General features: G+C 45.4%; 1 protein-coding gene across 2 annotated transcripts; it reads left to right on the forward strand.

Annotated features, from left to right (window-relative positions):
* Positions 1-18080: 18080 nt before the first annotated feature.
* On the forward strand, positions 18081-21618 carry IRF2BPL (interferon regulatory factor 2 binding protein like). 2 transcript variants are annotated; one of them, XM_065636700.1, is made up of 2 exons: positions 18081-18608; positions 18710-21618. In XM_065636700.1, the coding sequence occupies exon 2, from the start codon at positions 18758-18760 to the stop codon at positions 20921-20923; it is 2166 nt and encodes a 721-aa protein (XP_065492772.1). In that variant the 5' UTR covers positions 18081-18608; positions 18710-18757; the 3' UTR covers positions 20924-21618. The 2 variants fall into 2 exon arrangements, with proteins under 2 accessions (XP_065492772.1, XP_065492771.1); XM_065636699.1 differs by having other exon boundaries at positions 18081-21618.
* Positions 21619-22480: the final 862 nt, after the last annotated feature.

A 22480-nucleotide genomic window follows, 5' to 3' on the forward strand; every position in this document is an offset into this window, starting at 1 on the left:
ATTTTAGGGAAACTTTTAATCTTTAAATACATCTTTACTTAGGCCCAGATTCAGCAAAACATTTAAATACAGACATGAAGTTATTTATATGCTAACTCCCCTTGATTCGATTGGTCATAGAGGAGGAAAGTGCTCACCAAAGCCACTGTTTATGGAAAGGACTTGGGAAACCATAACTTCCCGCATTGCATAAACTTCCTGAGTCAACAAACTAGAAACTGAGACAGGTTTGGCTCTTGTTCCTTCAGTACGCAAGGCCTGCTAATGGACAAGAATTGGCACTGAAAGACTGACTCAAATAGAGGTGCAGTATAAGGCCATTATAACTGCTTCTCCTGTAAGTGCAGGAGCTGAAGGGATGATGGAGTAAACTTGGAAGTAGGACCTGCACTGCTAGGACTCCTGGCTGGGTGTGGCACAGAGGCAGCCTGACACTGACTGCCTGTCATTATATGACAAGCAAGTGTTGGTTTGGCTGAAAAAACAGACATCCATATTCTGGGAAGTTCCCTTCCTACTGTTCTGTGAGCTCTGTGTAGCTTTATGTTGCGGTTTAACCCAAGCTAGCAATATAACCACAACAGCCGCTCACTCAACCACTCCCCACCCCCCCCAATGGGGGAGAGAATCAAAAGGGAAAGGAGAAACTTGGACTGAGATAAACACAGTTTAATAAAATTTTAAAAAATACTAACACACTACTAGTAATTTTATATATATATATAATAGAAATAGAATATAAACCAAAAGATACTCAATGCAATTCCTCACGAACTCCATCCACACTGAGCAGCCAGTCCCAGGAAGCAGCACCTGGTCCCAACAGCCAATCCCAGAGAGAAAAGAGGAATAAGGCAGAAAGGCTCAGAGGCCTCTGCAAAACTGCAGGATGGCAAAAGGCTGAACTAAACATCCCAAACAGAACTTCCCTAGCTCCAACAAAAAGAGCAAAGAAAAGAGAACATGAGAGAGACACTGGAAGATCCTAACTCTCCTTAAATATGAAGCATGATGCTAATGGGATGGAATGCTCTTATTGATCAGTCTGAATGTCAGTCAAGCTCTGCTCCATCCATGCCCTCCTTCCTTGATGCCTCACACCTGTGGGCAAAGGGCTCAGAATGTCCTTGGCTCTCAGACCAGAGCAATTAAAAACATTAACTCTGTCCCAGGGTGTTATCTCTTGTTCTCGAACTATGTCCAGATAATGACCATGCTAGCTATGAAGAAGAAAGGTTTCTAATTGCATGAAGAAAATTAACTCATTTTGAGTCAAACCAGCACAATTTGCCAGCAGGAGCTGTACAGACTCAGAAATTCCTCTTTTTTTTTTTTTTTGTTTAAATATATTAAGAATTAAAGTAGCTTCAAAGGAAACCAACCTGCAAAACTGTCAAGTACATGTAAAACCAACAACCTGGCAGACAACTGGCCATAGTTGTAGTTACAGTAGGTCCCATGGTATGCTGTTGGAAGTCAGGGTACTAATTCTTACTGTCTTGGCCAAAATCCAACATGCTTTATTATTTTCTGCTTCCTTGAAGCTCTTCTCTGCGCTTTCAATAACATGTTGAAGTTTTCTTGATCTCCTAGCCTGAGCTTGTGCAGTGTTGCTTGCATGATGCCCCAGGTGATAATAAACTGATAGTAAGCAACATGATTCAAAGGTACGTACCTGTGGCTAAGACTTACCCCTCTGAGCTCCTGCACAGGGCTTAAATACAACTGCTGTATTTCTGGTCTAGGAAAGCAGAAGGAGCTGTAGGAGGCTAAAGCTGAAACGGTGTTAGCGAGTCTCCACAGAGTGCACAAAAAAGGATACTGTGCAAGCAGAATTTTCTTCTGACTCAGCCTACAGAGTTGATCTAGCTCACAAAAAAACATGCATTACAACATTTTAAAAAGTACAGCAAAGCCCATTTCTGCCTTCTTGGGTGCTTCTGCTAGAGCCAAAGGGCAAACTTGCTTCAGCATAACCCATTGTTTTCTTCGGAATCTCAAAGATTAAAGGTGTCTGTAAGTGTCAGTAATTCTCATGGTTATTGTTAAATGTTTCCTTTTATTATCTGTATAACAGCAGTTAGAGATTAGAAAAAACAAGGTAAGTTCTCAAGTGCACCCTCACCGTTTCCTGTCTGTGAGCACAAGAATGTTCCGTGCGTGAGGAGACTCCAACTCACACGTCCCAGGAGAGCAGCCTGACCACCAGACTGCAGGCTGTTTTGAAGGCAAGCGCTCTCCACCCTTCCTATTGAAACCGTGCCATGCTGCAGAAAATAATTTAAGTTCATTGGGCCAGCGAGAGAGAATAGGAGTCACAGAGAGCAGAGAAAGTGTAAGAGAAAGCATGACTGTACTGGTTAAGGCACCCATCTGGCAGAGAGAGCCTTAGATTCCCTTCCCAGCTTTCAGGGCTGTTTCTTAGATATTTCATATAAATAGTCACTGGGTAAAATACAGAAACAGATGTTTTGGATACCATACTCAGAGATGCCTAATTTTTCCCATGCTCTACACAGGAAATCTAGAACGGAACAAGAGGTTCTGAACTCCCCTCTAGGAACCTAGTACCTTTCCCTTTGGTGCTGCAGGGTTGAAGTTTCCTTATTGGACATAATCCTCAGGCTGACACCACAAAAATCTATTTCAGAGATGCACTTTCTCCATCACATTTCCCTTCCCAGTATATTTGGCACTGACATTTTTTTATTCCTTCTTACAAGTGCTCCATTATTCCTTTGGCTCTTCTAGACAGCTTTAAAATTAAAAGCTTCAAAAATCAGGTCAGACTTTATCTTTGACTGAAGTACATTTTTGGTTTGTATTTGACCTGCTAGAGAATGCAGCCATTTTCCTGTTACAGAAGCTTGAGTATGCCTATTTTCAGATAACAAGCTAGATTGGAGTTGTTTTTCTAATCAGAAAGGTTTGTGATACAATTTGGTGTTTTATGCATTTCCCCAAAAGACTGCCTAGATTGGAATAAATGCACACCTTCCAGATGAACTTTTGGGTTATATTTGGAGAAAAACTGACTTTGGAAAATATTCAAGAAAATAATGAGAATTTTCAATACGATTGGCTTTTTGAGGAGTTCAATTTCTGGCCTAAACTTCTACAGTTTTGCAGTGATTTCTTTAAACCTGACCAGTTCAGCATGCTGATAGGGAGTGCTAGGAAGGGATATACATGAAATTCTTCATGACCAGATGTGGCTCACTGGTGTGAGGGACATCTGGAAATGGGCTATAGCAGCAACACGTGAGCTGAAGGACAGCAGTGAGGGGCAGAAGTGAAGGACTAGTTTTCAAATACAGTGTATTTAATAAATTAGGTTTTATTTCTGACAAATCAAGGAATGGCTGAAATTTAAAAAGAGTATTTATAATTTGGATTGTGCATCAATAGGGTTGGATTGTAGGCTTGGAGGTCAGCCTTTCTCACATCTCTAAATACCTTGGCAGTCCTGTTTTTAACACAGGAAAAACAGTGTGCACTGGTGGTGTGAATTACGAAGGTGATGAGTTTTCTGGTTTCACCTGCTTTCTGGTGGACAACTCTCTGTGTGTGTGACAGGTTTATAGGTAAGAAAGCTTCTAGGTTGGATTAGTAGATGGGAATGGACGACAAGGCCAAATGTTTCAACTTCCAGGGATTTAATGGGGAATTTAAATGCAAAATACAAACTTCTGGACCTGGTTTTCTCAGGGACCTTTGGCAAAGAGCATTTGGTGTCCTTCAGAATTATCATGCCCCAATACAGCTGCCTGAATGTGCACTGCCAGCCCAGAGCAGGGTTACTCTTTGCTGGTTCAGTGCTGTGAGGTGTCTTATCCCACTCTTTGCTTGAATGGTTCTAAATGATGGTGACAGATGTTTCATCAAGTTGTAGAAACTACAGCTGGGGCTGGTGTTTCAGGGATCATTTTTGACGTGGTGAGAAGAGCTGCTATCACAGGAAGAATTTGCTATAGGTTTCTGTATTGCCAGAGCAGTCTGTCTTGTGGCCAGGCTACGGCATCTCATCTCTGGACTTGCCAAGACAGAGAGGAAAGAATTTTACTTCAGTGGTTCAGAAATTACACAGGTGCTAGTATGTCCTTTCCAGTCCCTGTTCTGGAAGCAGCTCCTCCATCTCCAGTTACATATAAGCACTGTAACATGCTTTATTATTTCTCAAGCTGCAGCTTATTTCCCGGGTTCATTTGTATCATTTTCCTGGATGGAACCTGGTTCCAAACGTAATAGTATGCTGGCTTTAGCCCCATTCAGTGTTCAGCTTGAGAAGAAATTATAGGCATGGGCAGTGGAGGAGGACAGGATTTGACCTTGTTTTGGTGACAAGATCTAAGCAAACAACTGGGTAGTTTTTTGAAAGTGTGTTCAAGAGAAAGTATGACTAGGCGAAAGAAAACTCACAACAGAAATTATTCCAGAGCTCTTCTATTTTGTCAGAGGGAAGGAAGGAAGGAAGGAAGGAAGGAAGGAAGGAAGGAAGGAAGGAAGGAAGGAAGGAAGGAAGGAAGGAAGGAAGGAAGGAAGGAAGGAAGGAAGGAAGGAGAGATACATTTCCAGGTGCATTTCAAAGCCTCAATTATCACACAGGGATGGTGAAACTTTAATTGGAAATTTGGACATGCCTAGGGTCAGGAACAAATGGCACTCAGAATATTTTTATTTTCTACCATATACAAGAATGCAAGAGAACCAATATTTACAGCAGTACCAGGTGGACAGAGTTTTATGTTATTTCATCCCAAAATGTAGAAACAAATCATGATCTGAAGAAACACAGCCACCCTGGAGGAAGAGACAGTAGCCATTCAACTGCACAATAGATTAACATCATAAAACAGGACAGAGACCAAAACCCTCCCCTTATCCTGCAAAAATACAAAGAGTTTAAAAACAAAATATAGTTATCTAGCTTTGAATTTTAGAGAGATACTAAATTTGATACTTCCAGATTTGTGGGAAATGTCCTGGGAATGTTAAATAGGTCAGATGTCCAATCGATTAATTTAATTTCTCATTCAAAGGGGTCCACATCCAACAGCACAGGCACAACTTTAAGATTTTCTTTGGAAGTGTTGAACTTTAACAAGCCTTTCTGGACCCCAAGTTTGCCTTAGTCTTTTATCAAAGGGCTGACCAGAGTTTGTGTTACTTAACCTGTGAACCACAATAATAACAAATGGGGAAGATAGTTGGGATTTATATAGCTTTATATTTAATATGAGGAATTTCTGGAAGGAGTCTGTAAGTAGGGACTGTTGCCCAGACCCCAAGCTTTGGCCAAGCAGTTCTTGGCAGGCTTCAAAGAGGGTGGTGAAAATGCAGCTTTAAGCCATCCTTGCATCATCCTGGGGTTGTCTCCCTGCCAGCATGGTCCCCAGTGTAAACTGAACACCAGCAGAGCTACTGTATTTTGCACTGGCTACCACTGGGCCCAAGAAATTTGTCTGGTAACTGGGGATTCATGGGAAATAGTCTCAGTTTTAGCCATTTCTAAACTGTATGTCTTTCACGAGGACTCGGGAAAAGAAGAGCCATTGCAGTCCCTGCAGCGGCTGCAAATCAGCCACGGCTTTGTCGTATCTGCACTGCCTGGCGCTCAAGTAGCTGACTAAGCTGCCTCGCAGGCTCCATGGCATTGATAATGAGGCAAAAAACCAGCTTTCAGTGTCTGAAGGATCTGACCCACATGTCTGTATGTGCACATGCAGATGTATGTGATGTCGGTGAAAGTCCCTGCTCATTGCAAAGGTCACTTTGTCTGAGATTTTTCATTTGCTTCAGAATAAAGCAACCTCAAGAACATAATGAAGGAAATGAGGTCTGAAATTTGTTTCCTAACATCCATGAATTGTAGCACTGAGCTAAGGAGAAAGCATTCAAATCCCTCTCTGCCCTCTTGGATAGGAATCTGTTTGTAGCTCTGCAATAATCAGCAGACATCAATGTCTGCTGCAACTGAATATTTTTGGTATCTAATTGGCACTTAGATATCACTGTGATAGGAGCTTTAGAAATAGCTAAAGCAGAGAAATATTGCTGCTTCTTTTCTTGTATGTGTGTCTGTATCATCTGTGTGAAGCTGTGTATTAATGTGAAAAATTCCCTGTTGATTTTAATGGGATGCATCTCTCTGCAGAGAATATGCTTCATTCAAAGCTGCAGTAACGTAGAGAAGGGATAATTTTTTTCTTTGTGTTATGAACATCTAGATCAAATTCCCGAAATATTATTTGTACAGAAACTGCAAATGCTCCCAGCTTGCAGATGAAGTCAAACCCTTGTTAATGTTTACAGTAAAACAGCTGTTCTCAGCATTTCTCCCTGAGCCTCAGCTTCTTTAGCTCTACCATTCCCAGCCTTACATCATAGCAGCTGCAATAATAAGAGGCTGAAAGAGGTCAGAAGCAGCAAGTCCTGCTAAACCACACCTTTGTTTAAAAGAGATTTTGGACTGTAAAATGTCTCAACTGCTAAATTTTTCGGCCTGACTGGACTCCATGCATAGGTTAGGTCTTCAAAGACCCAGCTCACCAAAAGCACACAGGCAGTGCCAGCACAGGGGAAAGCAGAACACAGCCTCTTTGTACATTTTCCCGGGAAACTTTCTATAGATCCAGACTGGAAAATGTTCCAAGGCTTCACACAACTAAAGATAACAGTAATAAAAAAATGGACTAGAGCACACTGACTTTTAAAAGAAATAGCTGAGGCTATTACATTTGCATGGCAAAGCCTTGGTAATTTGTGCAGCAAGATTTGCTAATTTACACTAATAAAAGTAAGATCACTACAGATTACTGAATTCTAGCAATTAGCAGGTATGTAAACAAACAACATTCTAAGAAAAGAAAAAAGCATCGGCATGTAGGTTGCTTTCAAGACTATAATTTCTTTGTAAATATTTATGATTGCTCAAATAATAAATGCTACTGGATATATTTTGTAAAAATAATTAGGTGTTAGCAGAATGTACAATAGAGCATTCTCCTGCTCAGTCTTTTCAGAAGAGAGAGGCCATCATTTTTTCTGCTACGTTTGAAGCATACGATCTATTGAGCTTCTGCAGTGTCTACACTGTAGAAATACATTAATAAATACAAGTTTAAAATGTATTTAAGAACATTTTAATATTAGATGCCTTACCTGTGATTTACTGAAACCTTTCTTCTCTTGAGTAGCAGTGGGAGATAAGTTTTTTAGCACGTAAGAGAAAATGTGTTCATTGCTGATTTATTATGCTACATAGGAACTGGATAAAATTTGACATTTTAATTTTACTGAAAATGGAAATTTGAAAATCGAAGTGAGAAGGAAATAAGATTTGTACAGTTCAAAAGTTTCCAAACAGATGTATAAGTCCTTCATTCTGTGTACAGGGGGTTATTTAGCAGAATTTTCACAGTTAAGTGTGAACATTGCAGTTGCATGCCAAATACTACCTGTGACACCTTTTAAATTCATGGTGACTAAGAAACAACAACCTTTTCTGGTCTTGGGGTTCACAGGGTGATGTCACAGACTGTCAGATGATATCAGAGAGGTCCTCAATTATGGCAATAGCTTGGGGCAGAAAGGCTGTCACAGCCGGAATGTTAGATGAGTTTAGCAGATTCCACAGCATGATGACACCAAAAGGACTTTAAAAGAAATTCCAAATGTGCTTTTTTAGGACAAGGAAGAGGAAGAAGATGAAAGCAATAGAGGCCAGACACCAGAATTTGTAGATTCCATTGATACTTTTAATCCAGTGGGATTTCAAATTCCATTGATACGGATAGTTTTGGAAAGGCAGTGTATAGTGTTAATTATTTGGTCTAAATTGGTCTATAGTTTCAGTTATGACTCTTAATGGCGTAGAGTTGTTTGCCTTGAAATAATTCTTTGAGATCCCAATCATCTCAGGGTGTAATTGTAAGAGGCATTGACTAGCACAGTAAAATCTTATACATACATTTTCTTGAAGAGTGTAGAGGCTAAACGTACAAGGACTAGACAATGGAAATTGTATAAGATGCAATATTAAAGGAAATTATTTAAAGTAACTGTAGGTATATATGGTAGCTCTGTGCTTTTATCGCAAAAATTATGTAGGGAAAAAATTAGTCTAGGGAAGAACAACTGCCCCCCAAAAAGCAAGTTTATTTACCTTCATAAATATATATAATGTATATACCTATAACATGTATGTATATATTTTGTATACAGAATCTAACACTGAGTGCTTTTAAAAAGTGCACACACATCAATGACATAAACCTTTTGTAACCACATACCCGAGCTAAATACTACTTAACAGTGTGTGTTTTTCTTCGGGTTTCACTGGTGCATTCAAAACATGATCAGTTTGTTTCTTCTGGCATAAATTCTCACATGAACTCCTGAATAAAAATATTGCTTCTACTTTGTCATATTGAGCGAATGTATTCTAACTTGCTCACTCTAGGTACAAATGTGTCTGTCACATTTGAAAAGGCAACAGTTAAATACATGTTTCTGCTGTCAGAAATGCAGCAGTTAAACTCAAAATAATATCTATAGGATTAAGATCCAAGTACTGTACAAGAAATCTATATGCAGTTATCTTTCCACATTTCCTCTCTATCCCTTGTCATAAGACTATGAAAGAAAATCTAAGAAGTGCTCTAGCATGTATGCTTATCTCATTATGTCCATTTTCATGTAAGTGGAGAAAACAGTTTAACCTTAGCAGATTTGCAGCAAAATAATACACATTCCTCTATACTAGAGGAATGAAAAATGCAGGATTGAGCGCAGAACGGTGGGCAGAGAAGGAGAGACTGGAGGGGTTTTTTAAAAGAGTTTTCTGAATAATCAGAAAATCCAGTGAGACAAACAGAATGTGTAGAGAGCAAGCCAGAATTATCAGATTACCATGACAACCGTAGGCAAGAACCCAGAGAGAATCAGGTAAAGAAATTACAGTAGAATTACAGTTAACTTCACATTTATTTATTAAAAAAAAAATCCCAAGCAGTCAGGAAGAAATATTTCCTTTGGCCTAGTTCAGTATAGTGCAAAGGCTTGTGAAATGCAGCCTTGTTTGCAATTTTGAAATGGCTTTGCAAATGTATACAAGTAGCTTTTATTTGGATTTGCATATGCAGATTGTTTCAACCAGCAGGATTTGATGTCAGATACAAAACTCAGAATCACAGATGACTTCATTTGTTTGCAAAGAGAAACTAAAAGAGAATTCAGAAGAGGTAAAGGGTGTGCTTGTTGTACACACATGGTACTTCTGTGTTAACTCTAAAACATTCTCCCTTGTACGTTTTTCAAATTACCACTTTCTTCATTCAAACCTTTGCTTAACACATTCACAACCAAAAAGCTTTTAAACAATTAATACAATAAAAAATAAGTGAAACTAAAGTGAAGTTAAACTAAACTAAGTAAGAGTGGCCGTGTTTATTTTAAAAAGCTACAAGTTAACCATCAAGTGGTTAACCAGATTATCTGTCAAATTTGGGTTGAAATTCTGTTTGTTCAGTTTTAATGTGCTGTTTCATATAATACCATTCACATATATTGGAAAGATGCCAGTATACAATTCTGAAAGGCTGAGCTCCATGTTTAGAGAAGGAAGGGAGGATTTGTTCATGTGGGGGATGGTTGATTTTTTCCTCGGTTTTAAACAAAGCCCTCAAACTTCTAACACTCCAATATATAACCAAAATTCACCCAATGCTTTATCTTTCCTGTTTCATGCCAGTACCTGAATGCTTATTGCATTTTATGCGCCCTGTAAACACAGATACATCCCCATATTGTTCTTTTTAAATGCTGCCCTGAAGTTGGCTGCATGGTCAGGGAGAGGAGTGATGCACTCCATTGTTCCCCACTATGATGTCATGCTCAGACTTTGCCTTGGTTAAACAGAATTCAGTTTACTGAACTGCAGCAAAATGTCTCTAGGGAACCCAAATTTCTGTAGCAGAAATTGAAAGAAATAACATATTAAAAAAATACATAGGAAAAAGGGTATAAATTCTGGCTGAAATATTTGCCACCTGTATTTTTCTCTACACTTTTTCATAAGTATATGTGCATACTCATTTATATACGCACTCAAACTGTGCATAGCTCAAGGGTATGTTTATTTTGTTCGTAGGGACTAGGATGAGCCGAGATTCACTCTCAGAACTTGCATCGTCACTAAGATCTCTCTTAAACATGCAGTTTTATATCGCACTGATCATTCTTTCTACTCACATTAACCACACACAGAGTCCACATAATGGGTCTAATCCTGCTGGCTGTCCAGCAATGTTAATGAGAGCTAAAGGCATCAGGCATGTTACAGGATCCAGTGGTAAATTAATTCATTTCCACCAGCATGTGAAAACGGTATGTGGGTGTAGTGAGGGAAAGAAAGGGGACAGCCTTTTAATTATGTTGGGAGGTCCTGAACTGGAAGAGAAATCTGAAGGGACGGAGTGGGGAGAAAGAGGTCTTTCCTTCTCCTCCCTCCCTCCTGGCCTCAAAAAAAAAAATCCCTGGGGCCTAGTCCTTCCCAAATAGGGACAGTTGGCAGGTATGTGTTAATCTTGTTCCCAGCGCTTTGGAGGAGCCACGCACAGAGGCTCACCCTGTCCTTTCAAACCAGCGCTTCCTGTCCTTCAAGAGTTAACCTTCGCTAGAACATTTATTTCACCATCTCAGGGAAAAAAAAAAAAAAAAAAAAAAAAGCCCTGCAGAGCTGAGAGGCTGCAGATCACAAGGCCATTCTGATAGCCTCCTGTCCCCATGGCAACAGCAACGGCATTTATCAGTTCCTTATGAGAGCAGGCACAGCAAATCTGCATTGCACATGGCAGCCTTCCAGCCTTTCAAATGAAAGAGCACTTTGAACTGCTGCCAAGTGTGGAAGGAGCAGAGCTGTCAGGACTGCTTAATGCTGGCAGTTTGTACTTGGGAGCCTTTCAGTTCCCAGAATCCTTCAGCCGTGGCAGCCTGCCAGGTACTTAGCGGAAGCTAAAAACTAACCCCCAGACCATTCACTGCAGTGCACTCAAAATTTTCCACATGTACTATGTCACAAGTGCAGGCTGTACAATGAAAGCAAATGCCTTCTGCTTGGGATTCTAATTTTGTTAATAATCTAGGAAAAGGCTATTGGAGATTAGATGGCTGACAGCGGCACAGTATAGCCACTGTTTATAACTCGGGGTGTGTATGTCAAATGTGTGTTTCATCCTTCAGAAATAGAATCAGCTCCAACAACAGGGGCTGCATGGCCCCAAATCTGCAAGCAGTACCTGAGCATGGGGAGGTCGGGGTAGCTGAAGAGAGTGTGGTTATTTACAGTGGAATATTTTTTAGCAATCAGCATCAAATGCATAGCAGTGAGATGTGGAATTGAAAAAGAAAACAGTATTGCTGGCTGGTAAATATTTTCTGCCCTTACCCTCCACATTTTGCTGACATTGTGAGAATCTCGGAAACTGGCTGATGAATGTAGCAGCAATACATGGCTCTTGGTGGGTTTCCTTTTAATGGAGAGTTTTCATGTGAACTTTTTATTGTTTTGCATTACCCAAAGCACAAGAGCTTCTATTGGCAGAGGAAACAAATTGGCACAGTTCTGCCTTTTTTTTTTTTTTTTTTAATCTGCACTGAGATCAAGGGCAAGGGCTTCATTTTCCAGCACTAGTCATAAGCCTTTAGCACAAATAGAATGAAAATTGTCTGTCGCTCAGGCAGTTGGACAGGGTTCAGGAAAACTATGTCTGGCATTAATTCCAAAGGGAAGGTTTGGTTCAATCCAGCATCATTAATTTCAGTAAACTGTTTTCGCTAGTCTATATCCCACTGTTCAAGAGCTGTTTATTATTTTTTACTAAATAATGTCTTTCGGAGTACAGAGTAATGAAAAATACCTTATATGACTTACATACGTATGTATACTCTCATGTATATGTATACACATAAATAGATACAGTACGTGTGGGCGCACTCACATTTTTCTACTTTTATGTTTTTTCTTAATAATTGCTTGTTTCTTACCTTGCCTTTCCATTACAAAACACATTTATAATGCCCAATATAAAATAGTAAAAATAGCCCAGAAGGTGAAAGAGAGATGAAAAAAACCCTGGAGCAAAGACAATCTCCACAAATTTGTGAGTTTCATCGCAAAACAAGGAAATGTAGTGCCTTTTTTTCAGCTTGCAGCTATCTTTGGCTGCTGCTTGAAGACTTGACTTAATTCACCCAGGCAGTAGTGTCTAAAAGTAATACACCAAGACAGTTAATTTTGGCACTTAGTCTCCCTTAGGAATTTTACCAACAGCCTTTGAAAAGAAAGTAAATGATCTTTTTTTTTCCTCTCGGTTTCCCCTCATAGCTCATCTTGATATGTGCTAATAAAAGAAACTGCCTCCCCCCACCTCTGTTCTCACCCTTATCCTGTGTCCATATCATCCTTCTTTCAATAACAATGTTAATCAGCATTTATAACGTGGTCTTGGAGAAAAAGTGGTTTAGGTCTTTTCAGATTGCCTAGTTACAGAGGAAAAGGAGGTTATGCCACATGAAATAAGACTGCAGTTTTTTCTTCTTTTTCTTTTCTTTTCTTTTCTTTTCTTTTCTTTTCTTTTCTTTTCTTTTCTTTTCTTTTCTTTTCCTTTCTTTTCCTTTCCTTTCTTTTCTCTTTTCTCTCCTCTCCTCTCCTTTCCTTTCCTTCTCCTTTCCTCTCCTTTCCTTCTCCTTTCCTCTCCTTTCCTCCTCCTTTCCTTTCCTTCTGCTTTCCTCTCCTTTCCTCCTCCTTTCCTTTCCTTTTGCTTTCCTTCTCCTTTCTCTCTCTCTCTCTTTCTCTCTCTTTCTCTCTCTTTCATCCCCCTCCCCCCCTTTTCACCTCCCCCATTTTTTGGAAAACACAGTAAAGTTTTGTTCAGTCCTCAAGTGTTATTAATCACTGGTGGAGGCCAAAAGCGGGGATATTTTTCTTGGCAGCACGTTTTGATAAACAATCTGTGTATGGGGTGAAGAGAGGGGGGGAGCCTGCCTTGCTGGTAACTAAGCTAATGTTTGGCAGATTCTTAACTGTCACGAAAGTGCAAGTGGCTCTCAGTGGGAATAGTCTTAAAAAATGTACCGATTCAGTTGATTCATTATTGTTGATTGTTTACTACATCCACAGGATGTAAGATGAAAATGGTCCAGGGATAAAGTCAAAATAACAACAGCAGAGGACCCAGCCACTGCATACCCCAGCCTAAATGAGGCTACCCAGTCACTAGTCCCTTGCAGAGCGAGCAGAATTAATTATAGGTGTCTTATTTTGCACTGTAAGATTTGGCAAAGGTTAACGTGTGGAAATCTGGGCTCGCAGGCAGGCTTTAAAACCATAAAGCTGTAGGAAAATCGATTTGGGGCGAGTCTCAAAGAGGAGCTCTAACTGCTTTCCAGGGCAGAAAGGAGAGAGTGGGGAGGCTGCAGAGCTGCCTGGGCTCCACACATGGGGCAGCAGAGGCCCAGTTGTGCCCTGGGCTCCACACTCCAGCAGCAATGTGGAAATGGGACCAGTAAAACTGGAGGACACAACAGGTGCCATCCATTAAGAAATGTGTCTGCACTGCAGACCAAGGAAAGGAAAAAAAAGGAAGGAGGGAAGAGTTCCTAGGTGGGAGAGCGATACACTCTGTATGTCAGCAAGGCTCACTACCTGAAGAATGGTAGGAAAAAACAGAATTATAATGAAATGAGAAGTGAAACGATAAACAGAAACATGTAATTACACTCCTATTCTTTGTAACTAGGTGTTTTGACACTTCCTGGCAGCTCCTAGTAGAAAACAATGTTGTTTAACTTTTAATTTGACAAAATTCTGCAACTCCTTAAGTGTTTTTGTTTCGATTTGCTGAATACACTTCCTTTACCACTGAGTGCTCTCTTCACTGCTAATCTCTGCATTGTTTTGAAGCCAGTAATTTGATTGTGATGGATTTTATTTGCTATAATGAGGTAAATCCATGTGAATCATGTTCTCAGGAGTGGGCTTCCCTTCTGTTCTGTTCTGTAGCTGCTGTTTTGACCACTGAGGAAAGAGCCATTTCTATAGGTGAGCACCCACAGAAGAACCACCTGCTTATGACTGCTGCACTGGTCAGTGCCAAAACGTTGAAACGTTATAAAGCGAGCAGGAAAGAGTTAAATATATTCCCAGGCTGTAAACATTTAGAGCCAGACCAGACTGTTCATTCCCAAGCTGCTGAGATGACGGGCTCCTAATTATTACTGCTTGCAAACTTTGAGCTTGTCCTATATTCCGCATAATTAACACTGTACTGTTGATCAATAATCAACAGTAATCCTCTCGCATCCAGATCAACAGTAATTCCTGTATTTTGGGAGCTCCTGCATAGGAATGGCAGGGAAAAGAGCCTGGCAGACCTGGGCTGTAGCTCGACACCTGGGGTTTGTCACTTCTTTCTTCATGGTGCATTGCACTCTCTGCTTCCCATACCTGCTGGTGGCACTAAGAAAAGTGCTGGCCGTTCCCACACGCCGTGTTTTGTATGATTGCTTCGATTCCTTAATTTAAATCAAAGCTTCACCTGCTGTTTTAATGTTACACAGATGTGTATGTGCATGTGTATGCATTTGTACTTCCAAATAAAGAAAGTAACAGGAATAAAGGGAAAGGGATTATCGGATGGCAGTATTTATCCTAGCACTGAAAGGAAGGAGTTAGTAGATTACTGTTCTGATAGTGAAAATTATATTCCTTGTCCCTTGGGATTACTGGCAGGTCATAAACTTTGGGCAATCTCCACAGAATACCTAATGTCACATCCAAAGTGCTGACTAGTGTTCCTGCACAAAAAGCAGTAGCTGGGTAGCAATTGTTTGCAGCCACAGCTTCATCCCTCCTTGCACTCCACTCGCTCTTATTAAAGAAGCTACTGTCTGGGTGTGGGGGGGTTATACTATTTTTTTTTGCTCGCTTCTTTCTTTCAGCTAGCCAGATCAGACACCTGAACAGCTTCATTGTTCGGGCTTCTTCTTTTCCTCCTCCAAATGTAATTTTAATTCCCAGATTATTCCAGAGCTAAATAAACAGCAGACGTGTTTAGTATAAATCCAGCAAGACCGATCTGGATTGCTCCTGCCCCGCCATTGGCATGGCAAAGGAGAGGAAAGGTGGAAGGTGAGCAGGAAGGCAAGCTGCTACCCTCGCAGGGACAGCACTGCCAGAGATTGGAGCTTTGTTACATTGCCACCATTCAATCTATTTTCCCCTACCAGATTAGATTGATACTGACAACTCGTTCCCTGTGAAGGTGCCACAGCGTGGCATTTATTTGCATTTACATTGCAGTTCTCTTCATCAATCAACTTTGCAGAGATCATTGCTGCTGCTGGCCATATTGTTGCTATGCTGACACTTCATCCTTAAGTGCTGCTTGCGTAATGGTACAGTACGTGCCCATGACCAAAGTTTAAATCAAAGTTTAATCATTACGGAAAAACAAACATATTTCCGCAACTGTGTATCCTGCAAGTAAAAGTAAAGGCAGTTTGGTCGGGTCACAGATGCTAATCTCTGCTCTTTTTCTATTTGCAAACTATTCTATAAAGGGAGTTGACAGCACCTGTAAATGGTTTTCTGAGGCTAGATTATATCTAAGGTGATTATTATTTACACCCACTATAAAGACTGCTCTTGTGAGCCAAGAAGTCTGTTCCTGTGAGGTGAGTGTTACCAAAAAAGGGCTTTCTTGCAGGAGGATTCAGTGGAGCGAGGAGCCAGGGTGAGGGGCGGTTCAAGCACACAGAGTGCCTTGTCATATGTTGGGTTTGTGTAACCCGGGGACTGAAATACAGTCGGAATATGCTGCAGTTCTGCATTCCCAGACACTCGGGATAAAGGGGAAAGCCTCAGCTCTCTCAACCTGAATTTTTTAAGCATGGGCTGACCTTTTCCCACAGTCCAGTTCTGCTTCTCATATGAAGATCAACACAGGGCAGTAAAGGGGAAGAAGGAGTCGATCTTCCAGTATCAACCAGAGAGAACGCATGCTTGTTTAGTCAAGTAAAGTCGTATTAATGTAGAAATCCTCAGCCATCACTAAATCACTGTGGCTGGAAGCAAAGTCTTTGACCAGCTTTCATCTGCCTTACTGGAAGCTTGCTTCTGCGAAGCCTCTATAATGTCCACAGTTTAGGTGCGAAATTTCTAAGTGTGAAATCCACTCTCTTTTAGCGCATCTTCCTCAGCCAATTTGCATATAGGAGACTCACATAATTCAAAGACTCTTCTATCTGTTTCTGCAAGCTACCCCTGAAAAGAGTCACTTTGTCAGAATGGATTTTCTTATTGCATTTTATCTGCTCCTACCATTTCTGTAACTTCAGCGTATGCATTTCATTAAGCCTGCCTTGTAAAATAATTCCATTCACATACGTATCGTTTGCCAGCTTTATAGATTATAACCAGACACATATAAAACGGTTTAGACAACTAAAAATGGAAATGAGACACACTGGCGATATGAAACGAATTATTTAAAGCAACAACTTTTTGTCGTGTGCGTTTTGAAACGTTATTAAGCGAACACAAGGTATCTTTTCCTGCTCGGTGCTGCATAGCTGCCCGGCGGGCGTGTGTGCGTACGCATGTAAGGGAGCCGTGGCACCACGCCATAGAAACCCTAAGTCCCTTTAAAGCACAGAGGGAAACCTGTAATGGACGAGGTTTTCGGCGTTTCTAGCAACAAAGGAATCAGGAAGAGGTACTGAAAGAAAAATCCGTCCAACACAGCCCAGCTGGGCGAGGCTCCGCACTTAGCGAGCGTGCCAGCGTTCCCCTCGCTGCGCGCCGCCTCTGCGGGCAGAGCTGCCCGGCGGGAGCGCGGGTGGCGCGGTGCCGGTTGCCGCCCGCCGCGCAGCCCGCCAGGTCTCTTCCGAACCGCATCCCCGCAGTGAGACTTTATTATTCTTTGGATGTGGACAGCGATGTCGGTGTTTGCAAAAACAGCCACCGACTGCAGCTAGAGTAAAGGCGAGCTGTGCAGAGTCCCGCCGGCGAGCGCGGGCACCGGCATGGCCGCGGGGGCGGGCGGGGAGCGGGCAACTTCGGGGATCGTGGTCGGTAGAAGGCAGGGTTCGGGGTTTTTTAATTTTGTTTCCCTCCCAGTGAAATGAGTTCTCATTTGCATGAGCCGAAGTTGTTTTGAGTAATTTGCCTGTTAGCAGTGTTATGCAAATGTTAGCAAGCTATTTAAAGGGGGAAATAGAAAAAAAGCCGTGTGTTCTCACAGGGCCGGGGAAATCCTATGTCCCTTTGCATTAGGGAGATGAGATCACAGCGATTACTCACCTGCCTGGCCTCTCCTACACCCTTGAGCAACGCACAGCACAATCTTTCCCAGCCCAACCTTAAACACTCGGCAAACATGGCCGATTTAAACAAAAGTGGAAGAGATTCTGGTGTAGTCACGGGCTTACAGAATCTGTGTCATTCTGTCACCGGGACCACAGAAAGAGCAACACGAAATCGGATGTTAAGGCGGGATCCCCCCTATTCGCCTCGGCAGCCGCAACGCTCGGGAATCCCACCGACAGCCTCGGTGGCAGGACGCCGCGCAGTCGTCACGGAGGCAAAGTGAGGCGATCCGCGGGTTTACAAAATCCTGAAAACGAGACATTTGAACTTAGCAAGCCCAGCCAGGAAAAAAACCCACACCACCAACTCCCCCCGTCATTGTGCATGCGCTGCCTGGCCGCGGAGGGCCGGCGGCGCGGGCCGGGGAGGAGGGCGAGGGCGCGATCTGGCGTTCGAGTTTCCAAACATAGCCGGCAGCGCGAGCTGCCCGCCGCCCCGCCGTGCCCCGCCGCGCTCCAGCTGCCGGCCGCGCAGGGGAGGGCGCAGGCAGGACGCCGGGCATGCGCGCCCCGCGCAACAAGTCGGCTCCGCGCCGCCGGCCGGGGGGAGGGGAGCGGGGGGCGGGCGCTCGACGGTGACGCGGGGCCACGCCCGAGTGCTGCCGAGCCGAGAGCGCGGCGCGGAGGAGGGGCGGGGCGGCGCGGGGGGAGCTCGGCGCGGCTCGTCGGAGGGGGCGCGCAGCCACACGCGGCGGCGCGCAGCACCCCGCGTTTGGACTGCGAGCAGCGGCGAGGATGTGAGTGAGAAGCAGGCGGCGCCGCTCGCCACGCTGCTGCCGCCGCTGCCCCCGGGCTGCTCGCGCTCCGTCGGCGCTCGGGGAAGCCGCTGCCGGGACCGGACAGCTCCGTGCGGATCCCCCTGTTTCGCTCGCGGCGCTAGATCAGCACGTAGCGAAGTGCGAGCTCGCGAGGCGGCCGCCGCGGGTGGAAGGTGACCCCCCCATCTTCTTTCGTGCACCTCCGCCTCCTCCCGGAGGAGGAGCAGCAGCAGCGGAGAGCTAGAGAGCGCAGGGAAACAGAAGAGGCTAGAAGGCGACCCCCACCCAGCCCCCCGGAGGAGCAGTAGAAGCGGTTCCCACTCCACTGGGGCAGCAGCGGCAGGACTTGGAAGAAGTCCTCTCCGGCAGCAGGAGCGAACTGAAAGCAGCCGATCCCCCTGCTGAAAGGGGCAACAGGATCAGGTACGGAGAGTTCCCCCTGCAGCCCGGGGGGGGAAGATTGAGCCAGCCCCTACCCCGGCGGCAGCAGCTCCCTGGCCAGCAGCACCATGTCCGCCGCGCAGGTGTCGTCGTCCCGGAGACAGTCATGCTACCTGTGCGACCTGCCCCGCATGCCCTGGGCCATGATCTGGGACTTCACGGAACCCGTATGCCGGGGCTGCGTCAACTACGAGGGCGCCGACCGCATCGAGTTCGTGATCGAGACGGCCCGGCAGCTGAAGCGGGCGCACGGCTGCTTCCAGGACGGCCGCTCCCCGGGCCCCCCGCCGCCGGTGGGCGTCAAGGCAGTGCCGCTCTCCGCCAAAGAAGCGGCGGCGGCGGCGGCAGCGGCCCAGCAGCAGCTCAACCATGTGGACGCCTCCTCTAAGGCAGCCTCGGCGGGGTTGACCCAGTCCAGCCTGGACCGCTACGGGCTCAGCGCCGCCGCGGCGGAGCAGCGCAGCCGCTTCGAGTACCCGCCGCCGCCAGGCAGCCTGGGTAGCAGCCACGGCGCCCGCCTGCCCAACGGGCTGGGGGGGCCCAACGGCTTCCCCAAGCCGCCTGAGGACGGGCCACCGGAGCTGAACCGGCAGAGCCCAAACTCTTCCTCCTCCTCTTCCTCCTCCCGCCGCGGGGCGCACGGGGGGCTGGTGTCCGGCCTGCCCCCCGGGGCCGCTGGCGCCCAGATGAATGTGCCCCCCAACTTGCTGCCGCAGACCTTGCTCAACGGGCCCGCCGCCTCCGGGGTGGCGCTGCCGCCGCCGCACGGGGGCCTGAGCGGCCGCGGCGGTGGGGGTCCTCCGGCTCCCTCCGCCTCCTCCCAAGGGGGCACCTGCGGCGGCGGTGGTGGGGCCGGGGGAGGGGGCGGATCGTCCTCCGAGGCCTGCGGCAAGCGCCCGGGTTCGGTGTCCAGCAGCGACCAAGAGCGGGAGCTGAAGGAGAAGCAGCGCAACGCGGAGGCGCTGGCCGAGCTCAGCGAGAGCTTGCGGAACCGGGCCGAGGAGTGGGCCAGCAAGCCCAAGATCGTGCGGGACACGCTGCTCACTTTGGCCGGCTGCACCCCCTACGAGGTACGCTTCAAGAAGGATCACGCCCTGCTGGGCCGTGTCTTTGCCTTCGATGCTGTCTCCAAGCCGGGCATGGACTATGAGCTGAAGCTCTTCATCGAGTACCCCAGCGGCTCCGGCACCGTCTTCTCCAGTGCCTCCGGCGTGGCCAAGCAGATGTATCAGGACTGCATGAAGGACTTCGGCCGCGGCCTCTCCTCGGGGTTCAAGTACCTGGAGTACGAGAAGAAGCATGGCTCCGGCGACTGGCGTCTCCTGGGGGACCTGCTGCCAGAGTCCGTGCGCTTCTTCAAGGAGTTGGTGGGCGCCGACATGCTCCCGCAGCCCTATCTGGACGCCAGCTGCCCCATGCTGCCCACGGCGCTGGTGAGTCTCCCGCGGCCGGGGGCCGGGGCTGGCGGGGCGCAGGGCACAGCCGCCGCCTCTAGGGGACCCGGCGGCGGCGGCGGTGGCGGCGGCGGGGCGATGCGCAAGAGGAAAGCCTCTCCCGAGCCCTCGGACTCGGCCGAGGGGGCTCTGAAGCTCAGCGACGAGCAGCAACGGCAGCAGTGGATGGCCACCCAGAGCGAAGCGCTCAAGCTCACCATGTCGGCCGGGGGCTTCGGGGCGGTACACGGCGGGGGCCCCCCGCCGCCGCCGCCGCCGCCCCTCGGGCCTCACTCCAACCGGACCACGCCGCCCGAGTCCGCCCCCCAGAACGGACAGTCCCCCATGGCCGCGCTCATGTCGGTGGCCGACACGCTGGGCAATGCCCACTCGCCCAAGGACGGCAGCTCGGTGCACTCCACCACGTCCACCCGCAGGAACAGCAGCAGCCCCGTGTCGCCGGCCTCGGTGCCGGGCCAGCGCCGCCTGGCCTCCCGCAACGGGGACATGAACCTGCAAGTGGCCCCTCCTCCCCCCAGCGCCCACCCCGCCATGGACCAAGTGCACCCCCAAAACATTCCGGACTCCCCCATGGCCAACAGCGGGCCCCTGTGCTGCACCATTTGCCACGAACGCTTGGAGGACACCCACTTTGTTCAGTGCCCCTCTGTGCCCAGCCACAAGTTCTGCTTCCCTTGTTCCAGAGAGAGCATCAAGGCCCAAGGGGCGACTGGTGAAGTCTACTGCCCCAGCGGAGAGAAATGCCCCCTAGTCGGTTCCAATGTGCCTTGGGCATTTATGCAGGGTGAGATCGCCACCATTTTAGCTGGGGACGTTAAAGTGAAAAAGGAGAGAGACCCTTGAGTAGGAAATCCAATCCCTTCAGACTCCTGAAGATGTAGAATTGTGAATATAACAAACTGCAAAAGTTAGTCTTATGTATAGACATTATTTTCGTCGTATGTTTCTATATTTTGAAACAAAGGTATGTACTCTTCTTCATTTGAAGGATAGAGCTGGTTTTTGTTAAACAGAATATAATATTGTTTGGTTACTACATAATACCTGTTCTCATTTCTTTGGCAGTGTGTTGGCTAGGTACAAAGTTAATAGCCCTTAGCGATTACCTGCTGCTGGTGTGTATTTTTGTAAATGTATGCACTTCTCTGAAAGAAGAAGAAAAACACAAAAAAAAAGAAAAAAAAATTGCCAAGGCCAGTGTTGATGCCTAAAAAAATTGCTACAAAAATGGTGACAGCTTCTGTTTTACAAGCCCTGAGTGTTAGTCTTTCACTTTATTTTTTTTGTTTTTGTTTTTTTGTTTGCAAAATGGTGGGGTGGCTCTGGGGGGAGGGTGTTTTTTGTTGCAAGTTTGTAAGGAAAATGTTTCCGTTTGTTTCTATTGATCTGAACGTTTTTAATCTTCATGTGTTTTTTGTTTTTGCTTTTATTGATGCACGGATGCTTTTGAACAGTAGAGCAAAATGCTGTACATGAAAAACATGCTCTGTTTGTCCTTTATACATTTCTGTAGTTAACAGAACACTGTAATGTGCCTTGGAGCTTAGTAAATTGTAATAAATTCAATTGATATTAATACTTCTGGAGTAGCAAGTTTTATTTTTCTCAGAGCTTAGGCAGCATGCGCAAGCCATGTTGTCTTTTTGAAAGTCTCCATTATACCAAGAGCCTGCAGTTTGTTGTGATAATTGTGGCAGTTGTATGCACATTTTCACATATATGCAGTAACATGATGATGTTGATGCCGATATCAAACTTAATCTAAATCTTGTCACTGTGCCTACTTACATTTCACCTTTAACGTTGCAGTAACAGTTGCTGACTAAGCATTTTCTATTTACTGTTTCTGCATCTCATTTCCTCCTCCCTTCTCCCCCTGCCAGCTCTCCAGCTGCAAACAGTGTTTGCAATACAAGATAGATCCATTGTCTGTGCAATTTAATAAGGCTTGAGATGTGAAATGAAGTCCTCTTTCACAAAAAAAACCCAAAACCAAAAAAAACACCCCAAACCAAAACCAGCATCATGTGGTTAATAATTTTAGTTGATTTTAGGAGTGGTTGTCGAAGCTTGACATCAGCCGTAGACTCTTGGTAAAGCAGGACTCTAGTTGAGCACAGCGCAAAAAAGGATAGTGGGAAATGACAGCTTCTGCAGTTGGTGTTGCAGCTGGTGGGCAGCTACCCCATTTAGGCAATGATTTTTCATTACCGAGTTGCTGAACAGGAGTTGTGTTTTCACGTGAGGAAGCTTCCTTAAGGCACTGAAGTGAAATGCTTTCCTTTTGGCAACGTTCTTATGTGATTCTTTGTATAATTAACTACTTTATGTGATACTGGCATTTTTCGGAGGTTGGGGAGCAGTGCAATCCCTCTTAGGTGATCAACAGGCAAAGTAAAT

This window comes from Caloenas nicobarica, chromosome 5 (assembly GCF_036013445.1).
Source record: "Caloenas nicobarica isolate bCalNic1 chromosome 5, bCalNic1.hap1, whole genome shotgun sequence".
Lineage (NCBI taxonomy): Eukaryota > Metazoa > Chordata > Aves > Columbiformes > Columbidae > Caloenas > Caloenas nicobarica.

Coding starts and splice junctions, on each gene's coding strand:
- IRF2BPL (XM_065636699.1), top strand. CDS start 18,695: ATGTCCGCCGCGCAGGTGTCGTCGTCCCGGAGACAGTCATGCTACCTG.